This window comes from Myotis nattereri, assembly GCF_964212035.1.
Source record: "Myotis nattereri genome assembly, chromosome: 2".
NCBI lineage: Eukaryota > Metazoa > Chordata > Mammalia > Chiroptera > Vespertilionidae > Myotis > Myotis nattereri.
Genome location: NC_138076.1, coordinates 102,257,447 through 102,271,117, shown reverse-complemented (window position 1 = coordinate 102,271,117; position 13,671 = coordinate 102,257,447). Strand labels below are relative to the sequence as shown.

The window sequence follows — 13,671 nt, the reverse complement described above, 5'->3', positions numbered from 1 at the left end:
AAACATAAGATGGGAAACCATAAAAATCTTACAGGAATCCACAAGCAGAAAAATCTCAGACATATGCTGAAGCAATATCTTCACTGATACAGCTCCTAGGGCAGTGATGGCGAACCTTTTGAGCTCGGTTTGTCAGCATTTTGAAAAACCCAACTTAACTCTGGTGCCGTGTCACATATAGAAATTTTTTGATATTTTCAACCATAGTAAAACAAAGATTTATATTTTTGATATGTATTTTATATATTTAAATGTCATTTAATAAAGAAAAATCAACCAAAAAATGAGTTCGCGTGTCACCTCTGACATGCGTGTCATAGGTTCGCCATCACTGTCCTAAGGCAATGAAAACTAAGAGAAAATAAACAAATGGGACTACATCAAAATAAAAAGCTTCTGCACAGCAAAAGAAACCATCCACAAAACAACAAGAAAGCCCACTGCGGGGGAGAACATATTTGCAAATGTTATCACAAAAAATGGGCAACAGACCCAAATAGATACCATTTGAAAGAGGACATAAGGAAGGCCAAGAAACAAATGAAAACATGCTCAAAGTCACTAATCATCTGGTAGATGCAAATCAGAACAACAATGTGGTACCATCTTACACCTGTCAGAATGGCTACCATCAACAAATCAAAAACGATAAGTGCTGGCAAGGATGTGGAGAAAAAGAAACCCTTGTGCACTGCTGGTGGGAATGCAGACTGGTGCATCCACTGTGGAGAACACTATGGAGTTTCCTCAACAAATTAAAAATGGAATTCCCATTTGACCCAGTGATCCCACTTCTAGGACTATATCCCTAGAAACACCAATCAGAAAGGATATATGCACCCCTATGTTCATAGCAGCACAATTTACAATAGCTAAGATTTGGAAACAGCCTAAGTGCCCATCAGAAGATGAGTGGTTTACAAAACTGTGGTACATCTACACAATGGAATACTACACTGCAGTAAAAAAGAAGGAATTCTTACCATTTGCAACAGCATGGATAGAACTGGAGAGCATTATGCTAAGTGAAATAAGCCAGTTGGAGAAAGATAAATATCACATGATCTCACTCATTTATGGAATATAATAAAAACATAAACTGATGAACAAAAGCAGATCCAGAGAAGCACAAATCAGACCGTCAAACCTCAGAGGGAAGGTAGGGGAGGGTGGGAGTAAAGGGGAGAGATCAACCAAAGAACTTGTATACATACATATAAGCCTATACAATAGACACAGACATTAGGGGGGTAAGGGCATGAGTGGGGGGTGTGGAGTGGTGGTACAATGGGGAGATAAGGACACATATGTAATACCTTAATCAATAAAGAAAAAAAAATTAAGAAGAATCCATAGGAAGCAAAATATCAGACATATTTTGTAGCAATATCTTTACCGATACAGCTCCTAGGGCAATGGAAACTAAGGAGAAAATAAACAAATCAGACTACATCAAAATAAAAAGTTTCTGCATAGCAAAAGAAACCATCAACAGAGAGAAACAAAGATGGCGGCATAGGTAAACACTGGAAATTGCTGCCTCCGACAACAACTTCAAAAATACAACGAAAAGGCAAAACGGACATCATCCAGAACTACAGGAAGGCTGGCTGAGTGGAAATTCTACAACTAGAAGGAAAGAGAAAAGTACACTGAGACTCAGAGGAGCTGCGGAAGTAAAGTGCAGAAGTACGGAAGCTCGAGCGTGCGTGGAAAGGGCCTGGAACCTGAGGACGCGGCTGTCTTTTTGAATCAGGAGGGAGTCACAAGCTCCCGACTGCTCTGAACTCCAGTTCCGGGAAGTCTCTGGGGACCCAAGACTCATACGGGGAGAAACTGGACTGTCTGGAATCAGGCAGAACTCTGAACTTGAGGGCCGCTTTCCCTCAGAGATGCTTTCAGCAATTACCGGGACACTGAGATGCAGGGCCCCTTACGGCAGGGCTGAGGATCAGCCATAGCTGCTTGCTTCACCCTGTTGATTCCCTGAGACCCCACCCCACCAAGGCTGCGGCAGAGGCTTTTGCATATGAACGACCTGGCCCTTTGCAATCTGAAAATTACCTAACAAATTGCAGCTGGGCCAGACAGACCCAGAACTTCCAAGAGAAGGCCCAAGGCCCCACAGCAGCTTGCATTGCTTCACAGCTGGGCCTCACTTGGGCACCTCCAAACCCCCAAAAAGGAAGGGGAATCTGCAGATCTCTTCGTAGCTCCTGCTGGGTAACCGCAGGCAGAGGCTAAATTAGCACCTCCTTAGATCCAAGAGCCAGTGTACCCAGTGGTCAGATGGGACCATCCAGATTACAACTCCTCAGATCCATAAAGGACACACTCAGGGGGCAGACTCAGTGAGCACCAAAGCCCCACTGAAGCAAGTCTTGCCCCAGAAGGGTGTCTTCAGCACAGAAGTTCTCCCACTGAAGACACAGCTGATTCTCACAGTCAATTGGCCTGGAGGTCAATTCCTCCCAGTGATACCTAAAACAATCAAGGCTTAACTACAACAAGACTACAACAAGACTGTGCACAAAGCTCACAAAGGGGTGCACCAAGATGGTCCACCTCAGGAAATTGAGGAGGCTGAGCCACTGGGCCCTATACGACACCTAGCACACAAAGCCACTTTACCAACACAGGGAAGCATAAAAAATGCAGAGACAAAGAAACAGGTCACAAATGACAAAAATGGAGGAAAGCAAACTAGTGGATATAGAGTTCAAAACCACGTTTATAAGGTTTTTCAAGAATTTTATGGAAACCACCGATAAATTTAGTGAGACCCTGGAGGATATGAAAAAAGACCAACTAGAAATTAAGCATACACTGACTGAAATAAGAATAATATACAGAGATCCAACAGCAGACAAGAGGATCCCAAGAATCAAGTCAAAGATTTGAAATACAAAGAAGCAAAAGACACCCAACCGGAAAAGCAATATGAAAAAAGAATCCGAAAATACGAAGATAGTGTAAGGAGCCTCTGGGACAGCTTCAAGCATACCAACATCCGAATTATAGGGGTGCCAGAAGAAGAGAGAGAGCAAGATATTGAAAACCCATTTGAAGAAATAATGACAGAAAACTTCCCTTACCGGGTGAAAGAAATAGACTTACAAGTCCAGGAAGCGCAGAGAACCCCAAACAAAAGGAATCCAAAGAGGACCACACCAAGACACATCATAATTAAAATGCCAAGGGCAAAAGACAAAGAGAGAATCTTAAAAGCAGCAAGAGAAAAACAGTCAGTTACCTACAAGGGAGTACCCATAGGACTGTCAGCTGATTTCTCAACAGAAACTATGCAGGCCCGAAGGCAGTGGCAAGAAATATTCAAAGTGATGAATAGCAAGAACCTACAACCAAGATTACTTTACCCAGCAAAGCTATCATTCAGAATTGAAGGTCAGATAAAGAGCTTCACGGATAACAAAAAGCTAAAGGAGTTCATCACCACAAAACCAGCATTATATGAAATGTGAAAGGTATTCTTTAAGAAGAGGAAGAAGAAAAAGGTAAAGATAAAAATTATGAACAGCAAATATATATCTATCAACAAGTGAATCTAAAAATCAAGTGAATAAAATATCTGATGAACAGAGTAAACTGGTGAATATAATAGAACCAGGGGCATGGAAAAGGAGTGGACTAACAATTCTTTGGGTGAAAAAGTGTGGGGATTCAGGAAGAGACTGGACAAACATCATACACCTATGGATGAGGACAGTGGGAGGGGTAAGGGCAGAGGGTGGGGTGGGAACTGGTTGGAGGAGAGCTATTTCGGGGGCGGGGGGGAGAGGAACAACTGTAATAATCTGAACAATAAAGATTTAACTAAAAAAAGAATTTAGCAAGAAAATAAACATCCATGTACCCACCTTAAAAAAAAATAAGAAAAAGGAAACCATCAACAAAACAACAAGAAAGCCCACTGCACGGGAGAACATATTTGCTAACGTTATCCTATATAAGATAAAGCTAATATGCAAATAGACCAAAAGGCAGAACAACTGAACAACCAGTCGCTATGATGTGCACTGACCACCAGGGGGCAGACGTGGAACGTGGTGGGTGTTGGCAGCAGGCGGCAGAGCGTGGCATCAGCCACAGAGGGATGGTGGAGCAGGTTAGCAGGAGTGCCAGACCAAGGCAGGGCACCAGTAACTGTCATTGGGGCTAGCCTCCGGTGATTACTGAAAATTCTTTGCTTTGCACACTACAGTTTCGCCAGGTGCCTTCTCCTGCTGTCTGCACCAGCCCCAGTCACACTAGCTGCCAGCACCGGAGCCACAGCTCACATCCACCTCCAGTGCCTGGTGCCAGTCCCTATCACTTGGCGCCATCAGTGGGTGCAAGTGGCGGCTGCTGGCCCTGATAGCCCCTGAGGGCTTCTGAACCTCCCCCTGCTCCTGAGGGCTGAGCAGGACCTGAGCCCTCAGCACCTTGCAGTAGCTGTGGTGGTGGCGGGAACGCAGCTGCCAACAGACAGAGAACTGTGGGAAATGATGGGAGGGGCTGAGAGGAGGTGCAGAGTATGGGCTGAGACCTGTCCCTGTGCCCACCACAGCCTTGCAAGGCTCCCAGTTCCTTTCGAGGTGCATAAATTCATGCACTGGGCCCTTAGTATCCTGTAAGGGCCTAATCTCCAAAATTTATAGGGAACTCATACATCTTAACAAAAAAAAGGTAAACAATCCAATATAAAAAATGTGCAGGATCCAATATGACTGCCAACAGGACGGCAAGCTGCAAGATAGTGAGTGAGTGAAAGAACAAAAAGAGTGTGTGTAGATGTGCGGGGAGTGTCTGTATTTGTGAGTGAGGGGCAGTTATATTCCAAGGTATTGTTGGGGACTGCCGGACCAGGTTTCCCTGGCCGGGTAGCCTCTACTGCTGCTGAAATCTCTCCCAGAGCAGCCGGCTCCACCGCGGAAACTGTGCCATCTTGAAGGGAGAGTGTCAGTAATCTGAAGCCCAGCCTTACCTTCAACCAGGGACCTCAGATACCTCCCGGGACCCTACAACCACAACCCCCAGGGATGAGCTGCCTCAGCTGTGAACCCAGGAATACCAAGACTCCAGCCTTTCCAACCGCAGGTGCCTAGAAAGTCTGTCTAGAAGGAGACAAAGTGGTGCGAATATGCGGACCAGCCCTGTGCCTTCTCACAGAGCAGAGAGAAGGAACAGCTGAATGGATTAATATACACCCAGAATTGGCAAATTAAGTAGAGGTCAGATATCGCCTAGGGAAATGTGAGATCTGGGATCCAGGCTGGAGGGAGAAATGCGTGCAAAATGCCAAAGACTCAATCAAAAAACTACTACACCTAATAAATGAATTTGGCAATGTAGCAGGATACAAAATTAACACCAAGAAATCTATGGCCTTTTTATACACCAATAATGAACTCACAGAAAGAAAAATGAAAAAAAAAATCCCATTTACCATTGCACCAAAAAAATTAAGATACCTAGGAATAAACTTAACCAAGGACATAAAAGACCTGTACTTGGAAAACTTCAGGACATTGAAAAAAGAGATAGAGGAAGACATAAACAAATGAAAGAACATATCATGTTCATGGATTGGTAGAATCAGCATCATTAAAATGTCCATACTACCCAGAGCAATCTACAGATTCAATACAATCCCCATTAAAATACCAACAGCATATTTCAAAGATCTAGAACAAACTCTCCAAAAATTAATCTGGAATAACAAAAGACCCTGAATAGCCACAGCAATCCTGAGAAAGAAGAACAAAGTTGGAGGGATCACAATACCAGGTATCAAGCTATAGTACCAAGCCATGGTTCTCAAAACTGCCTGCTACTGGCACAAGAACAGACATATAGACCAATGGAACAGAACAGAGAACCCAGAAATCGACCCAAGCCATTATGCTCAATATTTTATAAAGGAGGCAAGAGCAAACAATGGAGTCAAATCAGTCTTTTTAATAAATGGTGCTGGTAAATTTGGACAGATACATGCAAAAAAATGAAACTATATCACCAACTTACACCATACACCAAAACAATATCAAAATGGCTAACGGACTTGAATGTAAAACGGGAAACCATAAAAATCCTACAAGACTGCCGGAGTCCATTCATTGTCTTCACTAGCTGAGTTTAGACAGAGACCCCCCAAAAGCTAGTAACCTTTGAAGTTCTAGCAAAGGTCAGAACTGTGCACCACCCAGTTAATTTAGGTAATAATAGTTGAAGCATCCCCACCTTAGTTCCCTTAATTCCTTAGATACTTATGTAGATTCTTGTTGATTATTGTTAATCAGATACCCTGCCTACTCCCAGAAACCTATTGATGAGCTAATCAGATACTTTGTCTATTCCTGGAAATTGTTTGCTGATCTGTGTGTCATTGAAACCTCCTTACCCTAAGGGCTACTCCAGATCAATAAAAGATTGGAGCAGCCTGAGCAGTGGTGGAAGTCCTTCGGGACTTGCCCGCCTGGTCCCCCAATATTGCAAAATTATCTCGTGTCTTTTTTTCTCATTTGTTATGCGGCTCCTCTTTCAGATACCGAACCCTACTCCACGCTGAACGTGGAGAGAGTCTTACTCGACATCTGGCACCCGACGGGTAATCTGGAAGTGCAGGCCTCGCTGGAGCGAGAAAAGGAAGTTTTCACCGAAAAGGTGTGGAAAACTCACCTAAAAAAGGTGAGGGGAATTCTACCGCACGCAATGCCCAGGATCAACTACAGAAGCCCAGGTCTGTAAGTACTCTGGGAACGTTTTCTTAACCAGGCTAACAAACGGGGCAGGATTTGGCTTTAAAAAGGTAGATTCGGCTTTATAAAGGTATATTTGGCTTTTAAAAAGGTAAAAAACTTTATTATAGGCTTTTGATTTGCATGTTTAAAGTATTAAAATTTTAGAAGGTAATCTTTTACAGTTTTTGCATGTTGTTATAGAATATAATCTTTGTTTTTCTTGAAAAAGGTACTCTTTTAGATCAGGCTGAAAAAATAGTGCCATGGTCATCTTAATGTGTTTTCTTAATCAAATTAAAATCTTAATTTGTATTTGGATTCTATCTGTAATAAGAAATGAAACCCCGCTGCCAAATCTCTCTCTGGTTTGGAGAGATTCAAAGGTGGCAGGAGAGCACAGAGCAATAAGCTCTCCCACAATGAGATTACTTAATGTTCTGTTTAAAAACTACCTGAGAACATGTCGGGAAGTGCAAAGTCTAGACAAGGTCACCTTGGGTGCTAGCTATTACTTTGGAAAGCGAAAAGGGAAAAAAAATTTTAAAATCTGTTTTTCTATTAAGCATGACTTTGGGAACAAATACACCACCTGAGTCATTTGCTGAAACTTCCCCCAAAGCAGGATGTGGGGGAAAGGAAGGAAAGAAGCTCACGTGGTCATCCAATATGGACATCACTCCCCAAGAAAGCCACATTTTCGCCTCATCTTCACCATCTTTATCCTTTTTTTCCAGCTAATGACTTAAAGCTTTTACAAATTCATAAATGCATCCGGGATTTCTGTGCACATGTAAAGGGAAAAGGCCAGTTTAAAAACGAGTGCGCATAGTTTTGAGCTGAACTTGACCTTTTGCTGTGTACAGAATAAAAACCCAAGACTGTTTTGGCCTTAAAAATGGTGGAGATGAACCTGAGAAAGAAATACAGGCTGGTTTCCCAAGGCAATTTAAAGTAACTCTTTTGAAATTTCCCACCCTGAGGCAAGTACCACCAGGAAGTTGATAGTCAAGTTTACATGTGAATAGCTATAGGTTTGCTTCTTGACTTCCCCAGCAGGAAAATTGTGACCATTTTGAAATTTAGCAGCTATGCCCGGCTTATTGGCTGGAAACTTAAAACTTTTAAGTTCAAATCATCTAAAAGTATTGAGATGTTGATAACACTGAAATGTTGATCTGAGTATGCCTAGTATGAAGTCTAGATGATAGAAATTAATCTATTAATTGAAAATGCCTTATATTTTATTTGAAATGTATCCTTAAATGTAAAAGTATTGATTTGAAAAATGCTAAGTATTTAATTTGCTACCTAAGATTTAAAGCTCTGAAAGTTTAAGGTCTCTTTTCTTGCCATTAAAATGTTTAAAGCTACACCCTTTTTTTAATGGAGGGAGGGGTAGACACGCCCTTCCCCTAGCATGCAGGTAACCCAATTCCCGCCAGCAGCCATCTTTAGGAATGTTAATTTGCATTTCAATGGCTACACCTTTTGCTAGCCAACCTTCCCAGAAAAGGTCAAGTGGCCAAAAGGTGGCTCCTTTGAAATCAGCTTTCCTCCAGTAGTCATTTTTTAATACCTACAAGTTTGCTTCTCAGTTTCCCCAGGCAGAAAAAACATGGTTTAAAGTTAATTATTAGATTTTAAAATTTATTCTTAAAAATATAAAAGTGTAGTTAATCAAAGAACTGCTAATATTTGACTTATAAGCTCTGAAAGTTTAAAGTGCAAATTGAATCGGGAGAAATTAAATAAATATCTAATGTATAACTTGTTTTTGAAAAAATAAAATGTGTTTTCTCTTAGATGATTAGGAATTCAAAATATGTTGCTTATTGATCTGATAAAAAGAGGATTAATTTTGTGATCTCAACTGAAATTTTTAATACAAAAACCAGTTTAAACTTAATTGATATTCTTTAAAATAATTATAAAACGTATAAACAGATAATGGGATTTCTGCTTGTCTGAATATAATGTTGGCCATCTATCTTTTAGGGGTTTTGGTTTGCTCTGTCAAAGAACAGTGTAGACAGCTGCCACTTTGAGCTGCCTGACTTGGCAGCCACCATGATGGCCGCATGGCTTATCGCGCCCCTGGGGGCTGCCATCTTGCAACAGCAAAGGCCCTTCCCTCTGACTTAACCAATCACAAAAGGAGTGTCTGCTCACTGAGGCAGTTTAATTTAATTGATATCTCTTAATAATTATAATAAGTATATAATTTTTAAATCATATACATATATTTATATATATTTGATGGTCTTTCAAGTTGGATTTCAAAACTATAACCAAGGAATGACTTTGAGAAATTTCACAGGGCCTGAAATGTTTTTCAAAAGTTTATTCTCTCTTTTTAAAGGATTTTTTAATTTAGCTAAATTTAATATACTTGAAATCACATGGATAGCTTTATCAAATAAAAATTAATAAATATATTTTAAGTTTTTGCCTCTGAGAAAGGACAAAACAAGTTATTTTGTTTAATATTTCTTAAAATACAGCAGTGAAATTTTAAGATGTAATTTGAAATAACAAAAGCTCCTCACTACTGCATTTTAAATTAGGCTGGAAGTGGTGCAGTGTTTACCCCTAGTAAATCAAAAGTTTACTAAATACTAAATTTACTTGCTTCGCTTTGCCTATTACTATCCTTGTAAGCAATTGAATCCTAGTAAAGTAAATTCTTCTGAAAAGGTTACTGAAGGCTTCCCATGATTCCTCTGTATATGCAAATAAGCCAAAGGGTATACTCTTTAAAATATAATTGCTAACATTTACAGATTGTTGTTAAAATACTAAATCTGACAATAATTAGTCACCATAAATGAAAAATCACTTGAAATATATAGCTTTGCGACAGTATTTGTTAAAATCTCAAAAGGTAACCATGTTCCTTACATTTGTTGCTTGTGTGAGAAAGAAAGCTGTCTGGAAGGAAATAAAAAGAGGTTTCCTTCAGATGTCTAACTAAAATTAAAAATCAATATATTGGGCCTCATAAGCTAAATTAAATGATTTGTGTTTTGCCTCCTTAAACAAAGTTTATGTAAATTTACCCAAAGACTAATACCAGAAATTTAATGTCATTTACTGTCCATAACTTAGGACAAGTAAAGTTAAAAGAATAAATGTTATTTCAAACTGACTTAAAACTGGCAAATTGGGCTAAGTGGATATTCAGGGGAACTTAGCTGTCACCTATTAAAATATAAACTACTACAATTTTTATATAAGACCTCCATCATTATACCAAAAAACACTAGGCAGGAACCAATTCCTGGAGCTTTAACTGTTTTTACTGATGGGTCATCAAATGGGAAAGCTGCCTATCATACTTTAAATTCTGACCGAGTCATACTGACCAGTCATACTTCTGTGCAAAGAAATGAATTAGAAGGTATTAAAGCTGCATTGCAAGATTTACAAAAGCCTGTTAATATAATTTCTGATTCCTCTTATGCTTCGGGCCTAGTAAGTAGAATTGAAACTGCCCAGTTGAAATGGCTTAGTGACCAAAGTTTATTCTTACTACTTAAGCAAGTTCAACAGATTGTGCAGCAGAGAAAATACCCTTTTCATATCACCCACATCAGGGCTCACAGCATATTACCTAGCCTATTAACTAAGGGAAATGCACATGCTGATCAATTGGTTGCTTTATTAAAAGAGGCTTCAGAGTCTCATCAGCTTTTAAAAATTCCAATTTGAAAAACAAAAAAGGGGGATGATGGAGAAATCACCTTTGGGTAGGCGGCACCTAGCTTTAATTACTCTAAAATTTTTCACTTGTGATGCTAATGGAAAGACACCTATGGAGCTACATTGGTGTCAGAATAAAAGGAACAGCCCAGAGACCACCTGGGGCATGGTAAAGTGAAGTATGGTAACAATCATTTCAGGTAAAAACTATAGTTTCATACTGGTCTTAAAAGACACATTTTTCCTTTACCTGGGAAGGACAGCACAGCTATCCCAAGGTTAGAGGGCTCTAGTTAATATGTCAACTCAGTGTTCCGGAGACCCAAAACTGCCTAAGTGCCTAAGTTTAACCCAGGTCACTCAAGGGTTCTAGACCCAAAACCGTAATTTATATAACATGCCTAAGTTTAACCTAGGTCACCAAGGACTCTAGATAATGTGTTCACCCAAAAAAACCTGTAATTTAGATAGCATACTGTCTCCGTTTCTGTAAATTGCTTTTTTTTTGAAAACTAGGTTCCTCATTCCAAACCTTGAGTTTAAGATTTAAGTTGTCATGACCTAGAGCAAAGAATATTCTTACATGGTATTATTCTACAAGTTTTATTAATAATTTTTGATGCTTTACAACAGTATATTATGCATTTATCCCAAACAAACTTACAAATTAATTCTTTAAATGTTTGAGAATGTGAAGGGATTTATTCCCTCCTGGGAAGGCACGTAAGCATTCTGTATTGACCTCTCTTGACCTTTTTTTTTGCCAAAAGGATTCCAGTTGTCTACAGCTGTTATCTAGGCTCTCCCGTTCAAGCTGAGATCATGAAAAGCTGGTACCATGGATCTGTCTCTTGCCCAATGGCGTAAGCTGGGCCCTCTCTGGAGAAGAAACCTGGGTTCCCTATGATCAATGCCGGGACCCCGCCAGCAGGCGAGGGGATCCAAAGGCAGTTGCTGGGCATGGAGGCCAGAGGGACATAGGCTACCAAGGAGACAGAACTGAACCTCACATCACCCTACTTGGCCCAGAGATGGCTGGTAGTCAAAGACGGGTAAGACCCCACAGGGTGGGGTGACCTAAGACAGGCACAGTTGGGGGCCAGTAGGAGAAAACTTGGGGATCAACAGAGGTGGGGCACAGATCCTCACCCCCTCAATGGTGCAGGGGCTTGAACACTCGCCTCTTCTGAGGAAGGTCTCCTGTCCCCATGGCTGCTTCTTGCTTCCCATGCCCAGCCCAGATCAGGAACCAAATACAAAAGAGATTTGGTCCAGCTGAAATCAGAATCCAGATAAACAGAGCCTTGGCTAACAGACCCTATGTCTAAATCTAGCCTAACAACAGGAATGCTCAGAGCCTTCACAAGGATGTAAAGTGATCCTTTTCATTAATATTTACAGTGTAAATTAAGATTATTGTTAAAATATTAAATTTGACAGCAAAACAGTTTTCAAATTAAAGTCAAGTTTTCAAATTAATTAAATTTGGCTAATTTGAGGTAAGTAATTATTCAAAAACTATTAACCAAAATTTTCATTTCGTGGTAAACATGCTATGAACCTAAAGCATGTTCAGGTTCCTTTTTTTTGTGTGCAAAAAATTAATATTTAAAGCTATCTAGACTGCATTATACAATTTCCAAAAAGACTTCTAATTAAATCAAAAAAAGGGGGATAGTGGAAAAATGCCATGTAAGAAAATAGATCTTATAACTAAATTAAAATTTTTTCGTTAGTGAGACACCCAGAAAAAAACACACATTATGCCAGGGTAAGCCAGGGAAGATCATTTTAAAGAAAAGACCCCAAGTAAGGATTTTTCCTTTAACCTTTGGTCGAGAATATGTTTTTATACTTTCAGAGAACAGCTACAAGACCATGTGGATTCCTGTAACAACAGATCCCAGAAAGCCAACCACAGAGACAGAAGAGACAGCTCAGAGATGGAGATGTTGAAGATGCCTTGCCATGCTAGCAGTCAGCAGCTGTGCATTGCTGCAGGGTGCCCAGGACCAGACCATAAAGGACCGGACCTGCATTTTCAACCAATCAGAACCAACATTTCATTGCTGGCATGTACACATGAACTGTCGGACATTGAAACTTGGACTCAGAACTGTTGGACATTGAAATTGGGACTTGTTCTTATATTTCTAGTCTACAGATACTTGATTTTTTAAAGAAAATATAAGGGGGAGATGCCGGAGTCCATTCATTGTCTTCACTAGCTGAGTTTAGACAGAGACCCCCCCAAAAGCTAGTAACCTTTGAAGTCCTAGCAAAGGTCAGAACTGTGCACCACCCAGTTAATTTAGGTAATAATAGTTGAAGCATCCCCACCTTAGTTCCCTTAATTCCTTAGATACTTATGTAGATCCTTGTTGATTATTGTTAATCAGATACTCTGCCTACTCCTGGAAATCTATTGATGAGCTAATCAGATACTTTGTCTATTCCTGGAAATTGTTTGCTGATCTGTGTGTCATTGAAACCTCCTTACCCTAAGGGCTACTCCAGATCAATAAAAGATTGGAGCAGCCTGAGCAGTGGTGGAAGTCCTTCGGGACTTGCCCGCCTGGTCCCCCAATATTGCAAAATTATCTCGTGTCTTTTCTCTCATTTGTTGTGCGGCCCCTCTTTCAGATACCAAACCCTACTCCACACAGAACGTGGAGGGAGTCTTACTCGACACAAGACTCCATAGGCAGCAAAGTAGCAGACATGTCGCAGTAATATCTTTACAGACACAGCTCCTAGGGCAATGGAGACGAAGGAGAAAATAAACAAATGGGACTACATCAAAATAAAAGCTTCTGCACGGCAAAAGAAACCATCAACAAAACAACAAGAAAGCCCACTCCATGGGAGAACATATTTGCCAATGATATTTCTGATAAGGGCTTAATCTCCAAAATTTACAGAGAACTCATACAACTTAACAAAAGGAAGATAAACAATCCAATCAAAAAATGGGCAAAGGACCTAAATAGACACCTTTCAAAAGAGGACATTCAGAAGACTGAAAGACATATGAAAACATGCTCAAAGTCACTAATCATCTAAGAGATGCAAATCAAAACAACAATGAAGTAACATCTCAGACCTGTGAGAATTGCTATCATCGACAAATCAACAAATGACAAGTGCTGGCAAGGATGTGGAGAAAAAGAAACCCTCCTGCACTGGCGGTGGGAATACAGACTGGTGCATCCACTGTGGAAGACAGTATGGC

The 13,671-nt window shown here is 40.3% G+C and overlaps 1 protein-coding gene across 4 annotated transcripts in view; it reads left to right on the top strand.

Moving 5' to 3' along the window:
• The window catches only part of VMA22 (vacuolar ATPase assembly factor VMA22), a 58,555-nt gene extending 45,185 nt beyond the window's left edge, over positions 1 to 13,370 (top strand). For 3 of the 4 annotated variants that reach the window (XR_013995539.1, XM_081083495.1, XM_081083498.1), the window contains one exon: positions 6,545 to 7,263. Coding sequence is in view for 2 of the 4 variants with exons in the window: in XM_081083495.1 (XP_080939621.1) it covers positions 6,545 to 6,747 (203 nt within the window). In the remaining 2 variants the exon portion in view is untranslated. Of the gene's footprint in view, positions 1 to 6,544; positions 7,264 to 12,300 lie in introns of those variants that run through there. The other variant, XM_081083488.1, reaches the window with a different exon arrangement.
• The last annotated feature ends 301 nt before the right edge of the window (positions 13,371 to 13,671 follow it).